Source organism: Populus trichocarpa, chromosome 14, assembly GCF_000002775.5.
Source record: "Populus trichocarpa isolate Nisqually-1 chromosome 14, P.trichocarpa_v4.1, whole genome shotgun sequence".
NCBI lineage: Eukaryota > Viridiplantae > Streptophyta > Magnoliopsida > Malpighiales > Salicaceae > Populus > Populus trichocarpa.
Genome location: NC_037298.2, coordinates 2,134,529 through 2,149,557, shown reverse-complemented (window position 1 = coordinate 2,149,557; position 15,029 = coordinate 2,134,529). Strand labels below are relative to the sequence as shown.

Below are 15,029 nucleotides of genomic sequence, written 5' to 3'. Positions count from 1 at the left end.
ACTTGTATTCTTACCTTTGCAGGGATATAACAGTGTTTTAACTATTAAACCAGTACTTTATTAATATAATCCAAAATAATTGGTTACAAATAGATTCGTGACTGTCCCTCCCAATAAATGTATTTTCTGAAAATCAAACTTGTTTTCTCATCCTTATAAGGATATAGCAGTGCTTTAATCACTAGACTAACAGTTCATTGATACAATGCGGAACAACCCATTACAATCGGGTTACAACTAAATCATATAAAAAATCCATAGTACTTGTTTATGAACTAATGAGGTAAAATTAAATCTAAAAAGAGAACTAATAATTCCAAATGACCACTTTTATATAAAAAAAGCTTATAACTTCCGGCACGATTATTAATTCGCGCTCATATTCTCAAATTTAACATGGAAGTTCTGTAGGCCTGATTTTATTAAGAAAATTAGTTGTTGTAACTGGTCAAGATCATAAATGCTTTCAGACTAGGTTTGAAAAATTATGGTCGAGTCAATACCGAATTAATTTTTTTAATTAAAGATGTCTTACTTGAAGAATGTTTTGTTGAACATTTTGATAGTGTATCATGATTTTTTATTAAGAAGATTTTGTCACACAAATAATCTAATTATTTATATTATTTTATTTTTCAATCTAGAAATTTTATTTTTTTCTAGTTTTATTCTTCTATTCAATATTATTAACTTTTATAGTTTTTTGTTTTTTGTTTTTACGTGAAGGGAATAATTTTTCCCAACTGAAACCAGTCACGGCCCGGTGCAGTCAATGGGCTTATAAATACAGACCCAACTACCAAGAAAGGAAAAGAAAAGAGTAGAGAGTGATAATCAGACACGTTCTGTCACCGGAACTGATCGGTTTCATTTGAGGTGCCTTCAAAATCAAAGACCAGAAAATCGATTCATATCTCGCTTTCGAATCAAAAGTCACGTTCCCTCCGTCCACTCGAACATTTCGGCTGTTCACACAGAGAAAATCCAACGGCCACCGTTCACCACTTCACCTCCTCAAATAGAACGTGGGTTTGGTTCGAAACAATACAAAATTAACTAACAAGTGACCGAGAGAAAGCGAGAGAATCCAAATAAATAAAATAAAACATAAAATCCGAAGGCTTTTTTAGGATTCGATTTGCAATTGCTGTGCGGTACAGTGAGATTTGTGTTTTTTTCGAATAATAAATTTAAAAATATTTTAATTCATCATGATTTTATATGTATTTTTCTTAAAACTTTATCGATAAAAAATTGTAAATTATCCTTCAACTTGTAATTACAAACCAAACATATAAACACTGTACAAGATATTTTTACAGAAATATTCCTTAATAAAAAATAATATTTTTTTTTGAATTTTTAATATATCACATTAAAAATATAAAAAAATAAGAACACACAATTAAAAAAACAATTAAAAAAAGCAATCTTAAGCCACGTTATCAAAGGAAACCTTAATCGAACCAAGACAACCGAATCTCTGTGACATTTTCTCGAAATAGAAAAAAAAAAAAAACACAGAAAAGTCAAAATCGTGTTAGTGTGGTGTTGTCGATAATTTCGTAGTTAAAAGAAAATAAAAAAGAAGATGAGAATATGCCATTGATATGTACCAGTCAGACATTCTCAGATGCCAAGTCGGTTGAGACATTATCAGCTCTCTTCATATTTTTATTTTGCTTCACCTGCACGCTTCTCTCATCTCTCTCCCTCCCTCTCTCAGGTATTTGTAATCTCTCCTCTTTCTCTTTATTCAAGAATATATGTTTGTAACTGAATTTAATCGAAGATTTTTTTTCTCGTTCTGTTAATAGTCCTCCTATATTCATTTTGAGGTAAAAACCCTAAGTTTTCTGTTTGGTTGCAGAGTAAAATTAGAGATTGAGGTTCATTGTACGATTAGAACTTGTTTTGTTCTTTCTCAGTATCCAAACAGTTTTTTATTTTTTATTTTTTATTTTTTGTGTTTTTCTGGTGTTTCTTGAGGTTGTGTTGCGTCCTAGGATTGTTTCCTTAATCTTTAATGTTTTTTTTTTGTTTAATTTTTAATCAGGATCGTGAAGCTGGTTTTGTGTCATCAAGTTGTTGTTAGTTTGAATTAAATTTGAGAAGAGTGAATTACTGGGAGATTGTGTGATGGGCTCGGATAAGCAGACCACTGGTTTATTAGAAACCCTTAGAATGGAGAGGGTGAGGACTATTTTGACGCATACATATCCTTACCCGCACGAGCATTCGCGGCACGCAATCATTGCTGTTGTTGTGGGTTGTTTGTTTTTCATTTCTTCGGACAACATGCACACTCTCATAGAAAAATTGGACAATAATATTAAGTGGTGGTCTATGTATGCTTGCCTCCTTGGTTTCTTCTATTTCTTCTCGTCGCCATTTTTGGGGAAGACAATCAAACCTAGCTATTCAAATTTCAGTCGGTGGTAAGTGCTCTTGATCACGGAACCTTTGTTCTTTGTTTTGTAGAAATGTGCTTATCTAGTAGCTAAACAACCACAACAATTGAAATGTTGATAGTTTGTAGCATTTACTTTACAGGTATATAGCTTGGATTTTAGTTGCAACTCTGTATCATCTTCCTAGTTTTCAGTCGATGGGAGTAGATATGAGGATGAATTTGTCATTGTTTTTGACAATATCTGTATCTTCAATTTTGTTTCTCCTTGTCTTCCACATTATTTTTATTGGCCTGTGGTATATTGGTCTCGTTTCTCGTGTTGCCGGAAGGAGGCCAGCGATCTTGACTATTCTCCAAAACTGCGCAGTAAGTGTATTTGGTACTTTGTCCATATCATGCATGTCTTTTTTCCTTTTAATATAGCTCTGACCTTTGTTTTCATGTGATTAATTTTTCAAACAGGTTCTCAGTGTAGCCTGCTGTGTGTTTTATAGCCACTGTGGTAACCTTGCCAATTTGAGAGATAGACGATCTCAAAGAAAGTATTCTAGTTGGTTTTCTTTTTGGAAGAAAGAAGAGAGAAGCACATGGCTTGCAAAATTCCTCCGAATGAATGAGTTAAAAGACCAGGTCTGCTCTTCTTGGTTTGCTCCAGTTGGGTCTGCTAGTGATTATCCACTTCTGTCCAAGTGGGTTATTTATGGGGAAGTAAGACTATATTCAATTCCATCCTTTATACATCTTGAATGCATCATCCCCCCCCCCCCCCCCAGCATTTATCCTTCTATTTAACACTGTTATCTTGTGTTTTGCAGTTAGGTTGCAATGGAAGTGGATGCGCTGGTTCATCTGATGAAATTTCTCCCTTATATTCACTGTGGGCTACATTCATAGGTCTTTACATTGCCAATTATGTAGTTGAAAGGTCAACAGGGTGAGTGATGATCTTCAGATTAACTTTATGATGCATTAATTATCATTTATTGACATTGAGGCAAGTTTTATTTTTCTTGATTGGATGGTCCTTTTTTATGGCGGTAAATCACATATAGGTTTTTACATTGCCAATTATGTAGGGGGTTAACAGAGTGAGTCATCTTTAGATTAACTTTTGGATGCATGTTATCTTCTATTGGTGTCGAGGAGGATTTTAATTTCTTGACTGGATGCCCCCTTTTGGTGTTGGCAGATCATAACAATATGACATGTTCTCTTCATCCATGTTTTGATTTATTTGTTTGGTTTATGGCCTATTTAGGAACTTCCTGAGTTGGTAGCTTCAGTAGCCCTTTCTTTTTCTTCCTCTCTTCAATAAGGTGTGGACAAGTCATCCTGATGAGTTTCTAACCATGCTGCTACTTGTAGTTTTGACTTAGGTGCTAACTGCTTCATTGAGGTTCATTGTATTGTCTTTATGGTATTTTACATGCTCTTGAATAGTCATTTGAGAACCTTCCTATCATAATATTTCATAATGTTGGCCATTTGATAGTTGATTCTGCTCTTTTGGTATTCACAACGCTATCCTGCTTTATTTCTATTCTGATGAGCTTGCAGAGGAAGCATAAACCAACAATGATTTCATGATTCCATTATGTCTCACTCATTTTAGTAGCCATCATTCAGTTACACATTTCTATTTTTGAGAATTATTGTCCCATTACATGAATGAGTTGCATTTACTGTTTTTGGTAGTGCCACTATGATGTCTAGTTTCTCTTCCAAACTCATGGTTTTCTGCCTAACAGGTGGGCTCTTACTCACCCCTTGTCAGTGGAAGAGTATGAGAAGTCAAAGAAGAAACAAATGAAGCCTGATTTTTTGGACATGGTCCCTTGGTACTCTGGGTATGTGTTTCCATCTACGTTTTTTTTCTTGCTTGATGGGTTGGTAGTGGAGATGAGTTGAAAGAGACTTTTGAAATTCTTGCTCTCACTTTGTACTGGCTACATGTTTCAGAACATCTGCAGATCTGTTCAAGACAGCCTTTGACCTCTTGGTATCGGTAACTGTGTTTGTTGGCCGTTTTGACATGCGTATGATGCAGGTATAGTTCCACATTGAGTATTGTATTCATTGACATGTGTTTTGTTTCTGTACTTGTTGAGATAAATTGTTTCTTTTTCTCTGATGAACCTCAAAAAAAATATGAGTTATGCTAGCTATGATTAACATAATTCCATTCATGGTATAGTGATGTCTCTTTTTCCCTTTTCTGCACCATCAGGCAGCTATGAACCGGGCTCAAGATGGAGCACAGCAGGGTCTTTTGTATGATCATTTTAATGATAAGGATGAATTATGGTTTGACTTCATGGCTGATACTGGTGATGGTGGGAACTCATCTTATACAGTTGCGAGACTTCTTGCTCAGCCTTCTATTCAGGTCACTAGAGGTGATTCTGTGCTTTCCCTACCGCGTGGAAACTTACTTCTTATAGGAGGGGATCTTGCGTAAGTTGAAAGTGTTTCTTGTGTTGTTGACGTGGTTGCAAAAATATACAACCTAGCTCTGTGAAAGAGTCCTTATTTTTGTTGGATGATTTTTTACTGTAATTTAATGGTCTTGAAAGTTGACGAGGCAAGCATTTTATATTGATTCATACGTGTGTTGTGATTTGAATCTCTTTAATGGTTCTGATCCACTCCACTTTAATGGTCCTGACTCCTGATTTGAGTTTCTGCTTCGAGGGTTCTGAATCTTTGGTTAACCAAATAATAATGAATATCCTGATGTTGATGGACTCTTAAGAGGTAAAAACACAATTTCAAGTCAAATGCTACTGATTATCTGAAGGAAAAAAAATTGTATCTTGGGTCTGAAACCTTCCTCTTTTCGTTGCAAGCGGTGTACCTTATATTTAGTCCCTTGATTGAACTGAAAAGTTGGGATTGTTACGGCTTTAGGTTCTATAATTACCACCCCTAATCCTGGGAGTTTAGTTGAGTCGAACTATTAATATCCTACTTTATAAGCACATTAACTTTGATGACGCTCAGGAATCAATCTTCAAGCTGCACTTTGCTTTGGGCATCAATTCCTGTATTGGTTCCGTCGTTTTATATCCACCACCCACTAATAAACCAGCCTCTCCTTGCCTGCATCCAATTTGGTTGGCCATCAATGTTTAGCACTGTACTTTGTCAACGACTGTTTTAAGTGTTTCAGGGGTTGTGCATCCATCTTCACAGATTAGTTCTTTAGAATCCTTTCTTGTCAGGATGAACTTTATGGAATGTTGCACTAGCTGTGTAGATCATTCTGATGTCTAAATCTTGAAATGAACTTGTTAAAACTATGCTGTTAGAAATTTGCAGACTTGTTATATACTTTGAAAATCTCTCAAAATATATCTTCCTCCATTTCTGTAGCATTGATGTTTAACTAGGTTGGTACTTTCCCCCAGAGCACCCTAATATATAATGTTCCAGAGCTTATTACTCATTTATAGTTGAGGCCATCAGAAGATAACATATGCCATTTAAGTATATGCACTGTGCATGTATGCCTAGTTTTATGTGATCATTAACTTATTTATGCTCTTCATGACTGATACCTGTTCACTTGTTCAATTAATAATTTCATGTTTTCATTGTAGATATCCTAATCCGTCCTCCTTCACATATGAGAGACGCTTGTTTTGTCCTTTTGAATATGCTTTGCAGCCTCCGCCTTGGTATAAACAAGATCATATAGCTGTAAACAAGCCCGAGCTGCCTGATGGAGTGGCTGAATTGAAACAATATGATGGACCTCAGTGCTTTCTCATTCCTGGAAACCATGGTTGGTTTTATTTTCAGCATGAGTTCTGTTACATATTTCTTTTCCTCCGCAAGAAAAGCTCGTCTCACAAATAGTTGTAGACTGAATTGCCATCACATCTTTCGTGGTAGACCCTAGTTTATTGAAAGGTTTAGTTAATGGTTTGCTTTAAACTTTGCAGACTGGTTTGATGGACTTCATACTTTCATGAGGTACATATGTCACAAGAGCTGGTTGGGTGGGTGGTTTATGCCCCAGAAGAAGAGTTATTTTGCTCTGCAACTCCCTAAACGTTGGTGGGTGTTTGGTCTTGATCTAGCACTCCACAATGATATTGATGTGTACCAGTTCAAATTCTTTGCAGAACTGATACAGGAGAAGGTACTTTCTTCTTTTCCTTTGTCCCCATTTTGATATGTTCTGCAGCTAGAATTAAACACAAGTGCTGGAGTTATTCCCCTTGACCCTTACATCCATTTTAACTTGTTTGATATATTAACTTTAATAGGCCAGAGGCACGGACTTAAACTGTGTCAAGTTCAAGCATTTATATGATAAACACATTATTACACTTGGACAGAACTTTTGGGCATGCCTGCAAGTCACATTAAATGACAAGCACATGTGTCAAAGTTAGTGACCTTCTTAGCCATTTTCGCTAGACAATTATTCGTACGAGACATTATATCTCAATACTGAGGATACTATCATGTGTAGGCTGTTTATTTTACCCCTAGATTAGGAGATGAAATTGTCTGGCATAGCACTTGAAGTTCCATGTCACAATAGCAAATATGCATTCAATGTGCATGCTCAAGTCCATTAAACACAGGGCCAAAAGACTCTGGCAACTATTTGTGCTTGTGATCCAATTCACCCCTGGAAACTAGTGTATATCTTGATGAAAGATTTTGGTGATTTTGCAGCTGTTGATGGCACAATATTCTTTGCGAAGGCTGATGGTCGCTTATTACACTTCTATAATAATCTTAATTTAAGAATGATAACCAATAAAATTTAGCCATCGCAGTATCTTGTGCCTACTTCTTGGGGGTTAGATGCCTGATTTGATCTTTCACACTTGACCCTATATCGAAATTTGCAACCCAGGTTGCCGTTTTTCTGTTTCCCATTTTAAAACACTGCACCATTGTCATTGTCATTGTCATTATCATTATCATCATCATCTTCCTTGTACTCGAAGTGCTGTTCTGAGTATGTCTGATGAAAAAAAAATCCATGAAATACCTTTCCAGAGCCACTGACCAAGTGAATGTAATTGATTTTGATTCAGCCCCTTCTTTCATTGTTCAGGCATGATAATTGGTCTTACCAAGTAGAATTTGATAGAGCTATTTCTTTTTGTGTATTCACCTACCTCTAGGCTAATTGTTTCTTTATATTCCCTTCTCCTGAATATTTTAGGATCTTTAAATTACTATCTGTATTTCAGGTTGCAGACAATGACTCTGTGATCCTTATTACACACGAACCAAATTGGCTTCTTGATTGGTATTGGAATGATGTTTCTGGAAAGAATGTCTCACACTTGATATGTGATTATTTGAAAGGAAGGTGTAAAATTCGAGTGGCTGGGGACTTGCATCATTATATGCGCCATTCATTTGTTCCAGCTGATGGGCCAGTCCATGTGCAACATCTTCTTGTAAATGGTTGTGGTGGTGCCTTTTTACATCCCACCCATGTCTTTTCCAATTTCAAAAAATTGTATGGAACTTCATATGAAAACAAGGCTGCATATCCTTCATTGGAAGATTCAAGCAGGGTAAGTTTTGGATTTTTCATATGTATTTTCTAATAATTTTCTTTCCTCCATTAATTTCCTTTTTTTTTGGTGCTATAGCTCCTTAATCAAATTTTTTTTGCAGATTGCTTTGGGTAATATTTTGAAGTTTCGAAAGAAGAACTGGCAATTTGATATCATTGGTGGCTTTATATACTTTGTGTTGAGTTTTTCTATGTTTCCACAGGTATGCATCTGTTTAGTCCTTTCTGTTAGTCAGATTCATGCTAGTTACCCTAAGTTCTGGTTTGTTTTGATTGCAACGGCCTGGCAATTAAGATATGGTGTTCTGACTTTTCAGATCCATGCTAATAGCCGAAGGATAGCATATGGATCCCATTTCCCTGATAATTACGATGTCTTTCATTCTCGTTTTCTTTTTGCTTTAAATATCTTGCACCCCCGCCGCTGTTATGAGAATGTTGTTGCTACCTTTATGTTACACCTACTACCTAGATAGATAAAGCATTATAATTTTTACCACGAGACTCTTGCACTACATTGCTGACGGTTGGCTGATTTTCCCCTTCATTTTTAGTGTAAGCTCGACCACATTTTGCAAGACAATACATTTTCCGGCCACTTGTGGAGTTTCTTTGGCACCGTGTGGAATGTTTTTATGCACGTGCTGGAACACTCTTATGTATCCATGACTGGTGCTATTCTGTTGCTAATTTTGGCGATTGCATTTGTCCCACCCAAAGTTTCTCGAAAGAAACGGGCAGTTATTGGAATTCTCCATGTTTCTTCCCACCTGGCAGCGGCTCTAATTCTAATGTTGCTTTTGGAACTGGGCATTGAGACATGTATCAGGCATAAACTGCTAGCAACTTCAGGCAAGTTATGCTTTCTGTTTCTTTGGTGAATGGTTCAAATTTTCCTTTTTAACATCGCAGGAACATTCAGTTTTTGTAGCTCCAATAGTTGTTTTTTTAGATGGTCATTGAGTAAGAGGTGCTAGTTATGACTTTTTCAGGCTATCACACTTTATATGAATGGTACCGATATGTGGAGAGTGAACACTTTCCAGATCCTACTGGCCTCCGTTCTCGTATTGAACAATGGACCTTTGGCCTTTATCCAGCATGCATCAAGTATCTCATGTCTGCCTTCGATGTTCCTGAGGTAAAAAAAAAAGTTTTTCATCTCACTGAAATATGATGCTGTTGTATTTATTCATGAGAGAGATATTATCAGGTCATGGCTGTCTCGCGGAGTAATATTTGCAAAAATGGGATGGAGTCCCTGTCAAGAGGGGGAGCTATCATTTATTATGCTTCCGTGTTTATCTACTTCTGGGTCTTCTCAACACCTGTTGTTTCTTTGGTTTTTGGAAGTTATCTATACATCTGCATTAACTGGCTTCACATGCACTTTGATGAAGCCTTTTCATCTCTCCGAATTGCAAACTACAAGGCATTCACACGATTCCACATCAACAAAGATGGTGATCTTGAGGTTTTCACCCTTGCAGTTGACAAGGTAAGAAATTAATGCTGTTTTGATTTTCCAGCATGTTTATTAGCCTGACATGATGGCATTTTGTTAAATGCTGTTGACTGTAGCTTTGTCCCTGTGTGTGCCCGCGTGCACGCAGATGTTTGGCTGTGAATGCTTGTGTTCAGTAAAGGGTACCTTAAACTTCAGAAATTCAGTTTGGTTGGCTGTTTTGTAGTTTAACCATCCTCTGTTTTTATCTGTTGTGGAGTAAACACTCATCATAGCTCACTGTTAGAACTGTCTTAACGTTGTGATTATTTGATTAAATGTGCAGGTCCCAAAGGAATGGAAACTGGATCCTCATTGGGATGCAGAGCCAAAGCAGCCACAACAACTGAGCCACCATCGAAAGTTCCCTAGCAAATGGAGTGCAGCTGTTGCTCAGCAAGAGCCACTGAATACTGTTAAAATCGTTGACCACTTTGTTGTTAGACAAACAGAGAAACCAGACTTTGGAACTAGTAGCGGATCAGTAATTCATTGATCTATCTGCTCAAATATGTAGCGTTGCTGCAATCTCATCATCTAGGAAGCAATAGGAAAAAAAAAAGCATTAGAAATAGAAAAGACAGTTCTGGAATTCTTCTCGGATTTTAACTTCTTCCAATCAACCTCAAGTTTCTGATAACAAGGGTTGTGCCAGTTCTCCTATTTGATTTGAATTTGGTACAACCCGTTTGTATATATTGTTGAAGGAGGAGACAGAGATGATTAGGAAGCAATCCATATGGATTGGGATGATTGCATCTTTCGGCTTCGAATTAGATGGAGCAGAAATGTAATTCATGCCCTGCAAATGGCATGTTAAGACCACTGATTCCTGTTGATGAATTATGAATATATGTAATTGATCTGCTCTTGTATTGGCTTTCATCCGGGTGAATTCCTTGCTCCCCCTTGGTCAGTTGTAGATTTGTTGTCGGACTTGTATCATACTTTATTTCGAAAAACTAATTCTATGACACTGTTTTAGTTTCAGCAGAGCTTCTTCATCTTTGGTCAGGTAACAAGTTGCGAAATCAACCTGGATATCGAAGTCAGAATTCCCAAGCTTTTCGAGATCTTCTGTCGAACAAAATAGAGTAGGGTGCAAGTATTTGTTTGCATATTTCAAGCAGCTTACATTTGATCATATATAACGCAATGGACGATTCTGAGTGCTTGAATTTTTTTTCTTTTGATACATTTGAACAAAAATGATCCATAGGAAAACATTATCCATACACATTCGTGTGTGTCCGTGAGTTAATGGATGCTGACATTTATTATCTATACGAATAAATGGAATCAAATTAACAGTCCAAAACATGAGCTCAATTTCTACTCATTAATGGCGGAAATAGTGTAACAGAAAAGGATAAAAGAGGGAAGGAAAGGGTGTCGTCTGTTTCTTGCTGCAAAAACTGATCTATGTACATCTTTCTCAGTAGTGTTGACACCTATCTTTGATAGTCCAGATGAAGGAAGCTCTCATACTGGGTTCCTTTCAATACCTTGTGGATTTCATCCCAGTTCTGCACTTGCTTTGATAAATGCCCACTGTGTATCTTAACCTGACGGCTTGTAAGCTCTCTATATGGCAACCTCAAGAAGTCTTGAACCTCTTTCAGTTTCTGCACAAGAAATTCCAGCAATATTGTTACTAATATTGAAGACAAGACAAGTGTTAGTGAGCAGCGAGTTAAGCTTTAATGGAAGGTCAATCAATACACAACAGCACAAATGCCTTACTGTGCGGTTACCGACGACATCTTCATAGTAAACAACAGTATGACGAGTGCTCTTGAAATAATCTATGGCCCTGGTAGCCCTATCGTCTACATGCTTCAGTTCAGCTATCAGTGTCGTGGCATTTATTGTCGGCCTGTATTTCGCAAGAACTTCGGCCTGCAATGCTTACGAACTTTATGACTTCTTCTCGAGACAATAAATTTGAGAGAGAGAGAGAGAGAGAGAGAGAGAGAGAGAGAAGCACCTCCATTGATGAGTGGACATGAGACTTGTGGGTTCCATTCAGTGGCTTGTTGCTTTTGTCATAGGAATTTGCAAGTACAGAGATCATTCTGCGGAGCAAATTCCTTCTAAAGAGGAATATTGCATGAACTCCATTCTGCTTGAAGTACTCTGCTATACCCTCGTGATGTTCCATCACGCCCTGCAAAATGCATAATCATTATGTGCATTTTTAAAAAATTATTTTTAAATAATATATAAACCGATATGCATTAGCGATTAGTTTTAGTGTTAGAAAGGAGAGTGAGCCAGGTTCATTATCCGCTATGGCAGGAGATTAACACAGCAAATGACACAAATGATCACTCTTGAGCAGGAAATGTGGCCAAGTTTTGACAGACAACGAAGTAGGAACATTATCATCCTGGGCAGTAGAGTCGAGGATCTAAAACTAAGAAAATCCACGATTAAAACTACAAAGCCACTGACCTGATTAAGCATCCATTTGAACCCAACAGCAGCATTACACTCATTCTTGGAAGCACTACTGAACCAATCAAGATTGTAAACTCTATCCAAAGTTTGTGTAATTGCAGAAACACTCGCCCTTCTTGCTCTCTTCCCAAATATTTCTCCATTCGAGCTAACATTAATATGACTATTTAACAATGTTTCAAACCATCCACTTCCAGATCTCTGCATAGAGAATATGGCAAAAAACCTTACTGGGTTGCAGGCACATTCCTCCCTACATATACATCAAAGAGTAACTATTTTTACACCAACACGTAAATAAACCAAGTTAGATATTAAATTCAATAACTATCAAAATACCTGCTAAACGTTTCAGGCTTGGGGTAATGCACATAGGGCTTTTCCCATTCCTCAACATTTGAAGAATTACATGGCTGATCGAATATTCTGATGTTGAGGAACTTGGCTGTTGTGTGTGGACTTATCTGCTTTATACATATTGAGCAGATATAAACTCCACAGACCATAGCAAAAGCCACGACCACCAGTCTCAATAACAATGGAGATTTCTTAGGACCCTTTATAACCAATGCATCCTGAAATTAAAATTAAACACCCCAGATGTTAACAAAATGAATTGGTAATGGAAACACAAAACTCGAAACAGGAAAAAAAGAGAGCGATCTGTAGAGATCAAAGGATCATACTGTAGTTTCCATCTCCATAAAAAGAAAGGAGATGAGAAATATGAAAGGGCTTTGGTTTTATTCTGTTTGATCATTTTGAGAAAAATAAGGCTATTGAAATGGTCAGAGGACAGACACTTGAGGGAAAAAAAAACATGATGCTAAAAGAAAACAAAACAGACACACCATATCCTTACACGTTGTAGGAAAGCCATATATGGTCTGAGAATATCTTGTAATTAAACAGTAAACTTCTAAGATACAAATTTTATAAAGTTAACTATATATGGTCTGTAAGAATCTTTGCTATCATTGATTAAAAACTTATAAGGCAATGCACAGAAACAGAAAGAATAAGAAAATACAATGATCAAAACTAAGTATTAGCTAGCTGAACAGACCTTGTTGAAGAAACACAAATCTTCAGTCATTCTTCAGGAGGAGGAGGAGGAGGAGGAAAGAAAAGCAAGAAACATTGCATTCATTCAATTATCTGTCTGCCTTTCAGAAAGAAATTAATGTTAGAGAGGGAAACAGAGAAGAAAAGCTGTGATATGGTTCCAGATTAGAGCCAGTTTTCTCTTATTTTGAGTGTATTATAATAGAGTACTTGTCATTTTGTCAAAATGTTAACGCGCATGTCACAACCTTGTGACCATTCATGAAACAACGGTATATGAAAGAGCTAAATTTTCAAAACATGAAACCTTTATAAGGCTCTGAAATCATGTTTGGTACCTCAACTTTTTTAAATTGGCTCAAATCAATTTCTATGCTCAGGAGTAAAAAGTTTTTTGAAATTTTAATTTTCAACCCCTTCTTGCAAGCATAGTGTAATTCATAAAACTCATAAATCAGAACTTGACCCCAACTAGGTTTTGAGTTAAACTATTAAAAACATTGACTTGATCAAGTTTTTAGTGATTTGTTTGACTTAGTCAAAGCGAATCTAAACTTGATTCGATCAACTCAAAAAAAAAACAATTTAAAAAAAAACAATATTTTTTTGTGAAAATACTATAGCAATTATTGATAAACATTGCGATATAAGAGAAACTATAAAGAATACAAGATTTAACATGATTCAGCAATGTACCTATATACACGTGAACGAAGAGATTTTATTTTTTAATATATTGAAATTAGGTTACTTGATATTTATTTATAGTAGATTCTAAATCGTTCAAGGAAACATAATTCTGCTTCGCTTGGTAAATTCTACTTTAACATCTATCTACGTGTCATAAACTACAACAATATCGTTTTAATAAAAATAATAAACTTAGATTGATACAGTGACTCAATGGTTAATATAATTAATAGAGTTTTTTTCTCATTCATGTGATACCTATCCTTCTAAGTACTGTAATGCTAATTAAATAGTCAGTACGTAGCGTTATGATATGATTAGACGGAGGATTGATTTGAGCTGGTTTAAAGTATAGAGCCTGGTTTCACAAAATGTGAAAAGTGGGGGACCATACATGATTTTAAGCCATAAAGTAAGGGCTCTTTTGGCTCTAAGTCTTTTCGAGGAAAAAGAAAACGCGTCTGGTAGGCTTCTCTGAATGTACGGACATCATGTTCTAACCTGTCATATACATATGACATGACAGGTTTGACTTCACAAAGCTGATTATTAATTGTTGTACCAATTAAATATTGCATCCTCGGTAGCCGGTAACCGTACGTCTATACCAATTCTTGTCCTCTCGTGCACGTATAGAAATATCCCGGTGACTACGGTAGTTTTGCCTTGTTAATATCATGTTAATATTTTTTTAAAAGTATTTTTTATAGTTTTAATATGTTGATTTTATAAATAAATAAAAATTTAAAAATATTTTACATAATAATACCACAAACACTAAATATTGCATCTTCGATGGTTATAAACCGTATATTTATATCAATATCCTAACCAGATTCTAATATTTTATTTCTCCAACAGTTATTTCAGATCTGATTTTTGAGTTTTTTTAAAAAAATTTAAAGTTAATATAGTTAATTTATTAAATTAATTTGTGACTTAATCAAGATTTAGTTTGATTTTAAGTTTTTTTTTTTCAAAACAATATAGTTTTAACATTTTTTAAAAAGATTTAAAACAAATTAATTCGAATTAACCTAACCAACTTATAACCTAATACACAAATCACTTTATTCTCTTCTTGAAAATTCATCTATTTTGGTATTAATTTATCTTTTATGTTATTTATTTATTTATTATTATGATTTACTTTCCAAAGCATTAATATTTGTTTTCATACACCATAGATATCACCGTCTATTACAAAGTTAATTATTAAATAAACTTAGAATATTATTTTACTAATAAAATAGCCCATTTTTTTACACATATTCTTCTTTGATAATTTATTTATTTTTATTATAAATGAGAGATTCGAACATTAGATCTTTTGGGAGAAAAGTCAA

General features: G+C 35.6%; 2 protein-coding genes across 5 annotated transcripts; one reads left to right on the top strand and one right to left on the bottom strand.

Annotated features, from left to right (window-relative positions):
• The first annotated feature begins 1,558 nt into the window (after positions 1-1,558).
• Positions 1,559-10,458, top strand: LOC18104935 (uncharacterized). 2 transcript variants are annotated; one of them, XM_006374923.3, is made up of 16 exons: positions 1,559-1,726; positions 2,057-2,438; positions 2,554-2,779; positions 2,876-3,121; positions 3,229-3,347; positions 4,162-4,260; positions 4,373-4,460; positions 4,641-4,867; positions 6,013-6,197; positions 6,358-6,557; positions 7,630-7,962; positions 8,066-8,167; positions 8,519-8,816; positions 8,957-9,105; positions 9,178-9,462; positions 9,755-10,458. In XM_006374923.3, exons 2-16 carry the CDS (start codon positions 2,140-2,142, stop codon positions 9,962-9,964), a joined length of 3,066 nt encoding a protein of 1,021 aa, XP_006374985.1. In that variant the 5' UTR covers positions 1,559-1,726; positions 2,057-2,139; the 3' UTR covers positions 9,965-10,458. The 2 variants fall into 2 exon arrangements, with proteins under 2 accessions (XP_006374985.1, XP_024440245.1); XM_024584477.2 differs by lacking the exon at positions 1,559-1,726 and adding an exon at positions 1,758-1,838.
• A 263-nt stretch (positions 10,459-10,721) lies between these two features.
• Positions 10,722-13,218, bottom strand: LOC7496986 (uncharacterized). 3 transcript variants are annotated; one of them, XM_002320113.4, is made up of 6 exons: positions 12,995-13,210; positions 12,268-12,503; positions 11,923-12,181; positions 11,456-11,635; positions 11,212-11,367; positions 10,722-11,093 (listed from the first exon to the last, which is right to left on the bottom strand). In XM_002320113.4, exons 1-6 carry the CDS (start codon positions 13,022-13,024, stop codon positions 10,920-10,922), a joined length of 1,035 nt encoding a protein of 344 aa, XP_002320149.2. In that variant the 5' UTR covers positions 13,025-13,210; the 3' UTR covers positions 10,722-10,919. The 3 variants fall into 3 exon arrangements, with proteins under 3 accessions (XP_002320149.2, XP_024440246.1, XP_024440247.1); XM_024584478.2 differs by lacking the exon at positions 12,995-13,210 and adding an exon at positions 12,615-12,760; XM_024584479.2 differs by having other exon boundaries at positions 10,842-11,122; positions 12,995-13,218.
• Between the last annotated feature and the right edge of the window lie 1,811 nt (positions 13,219-15,029).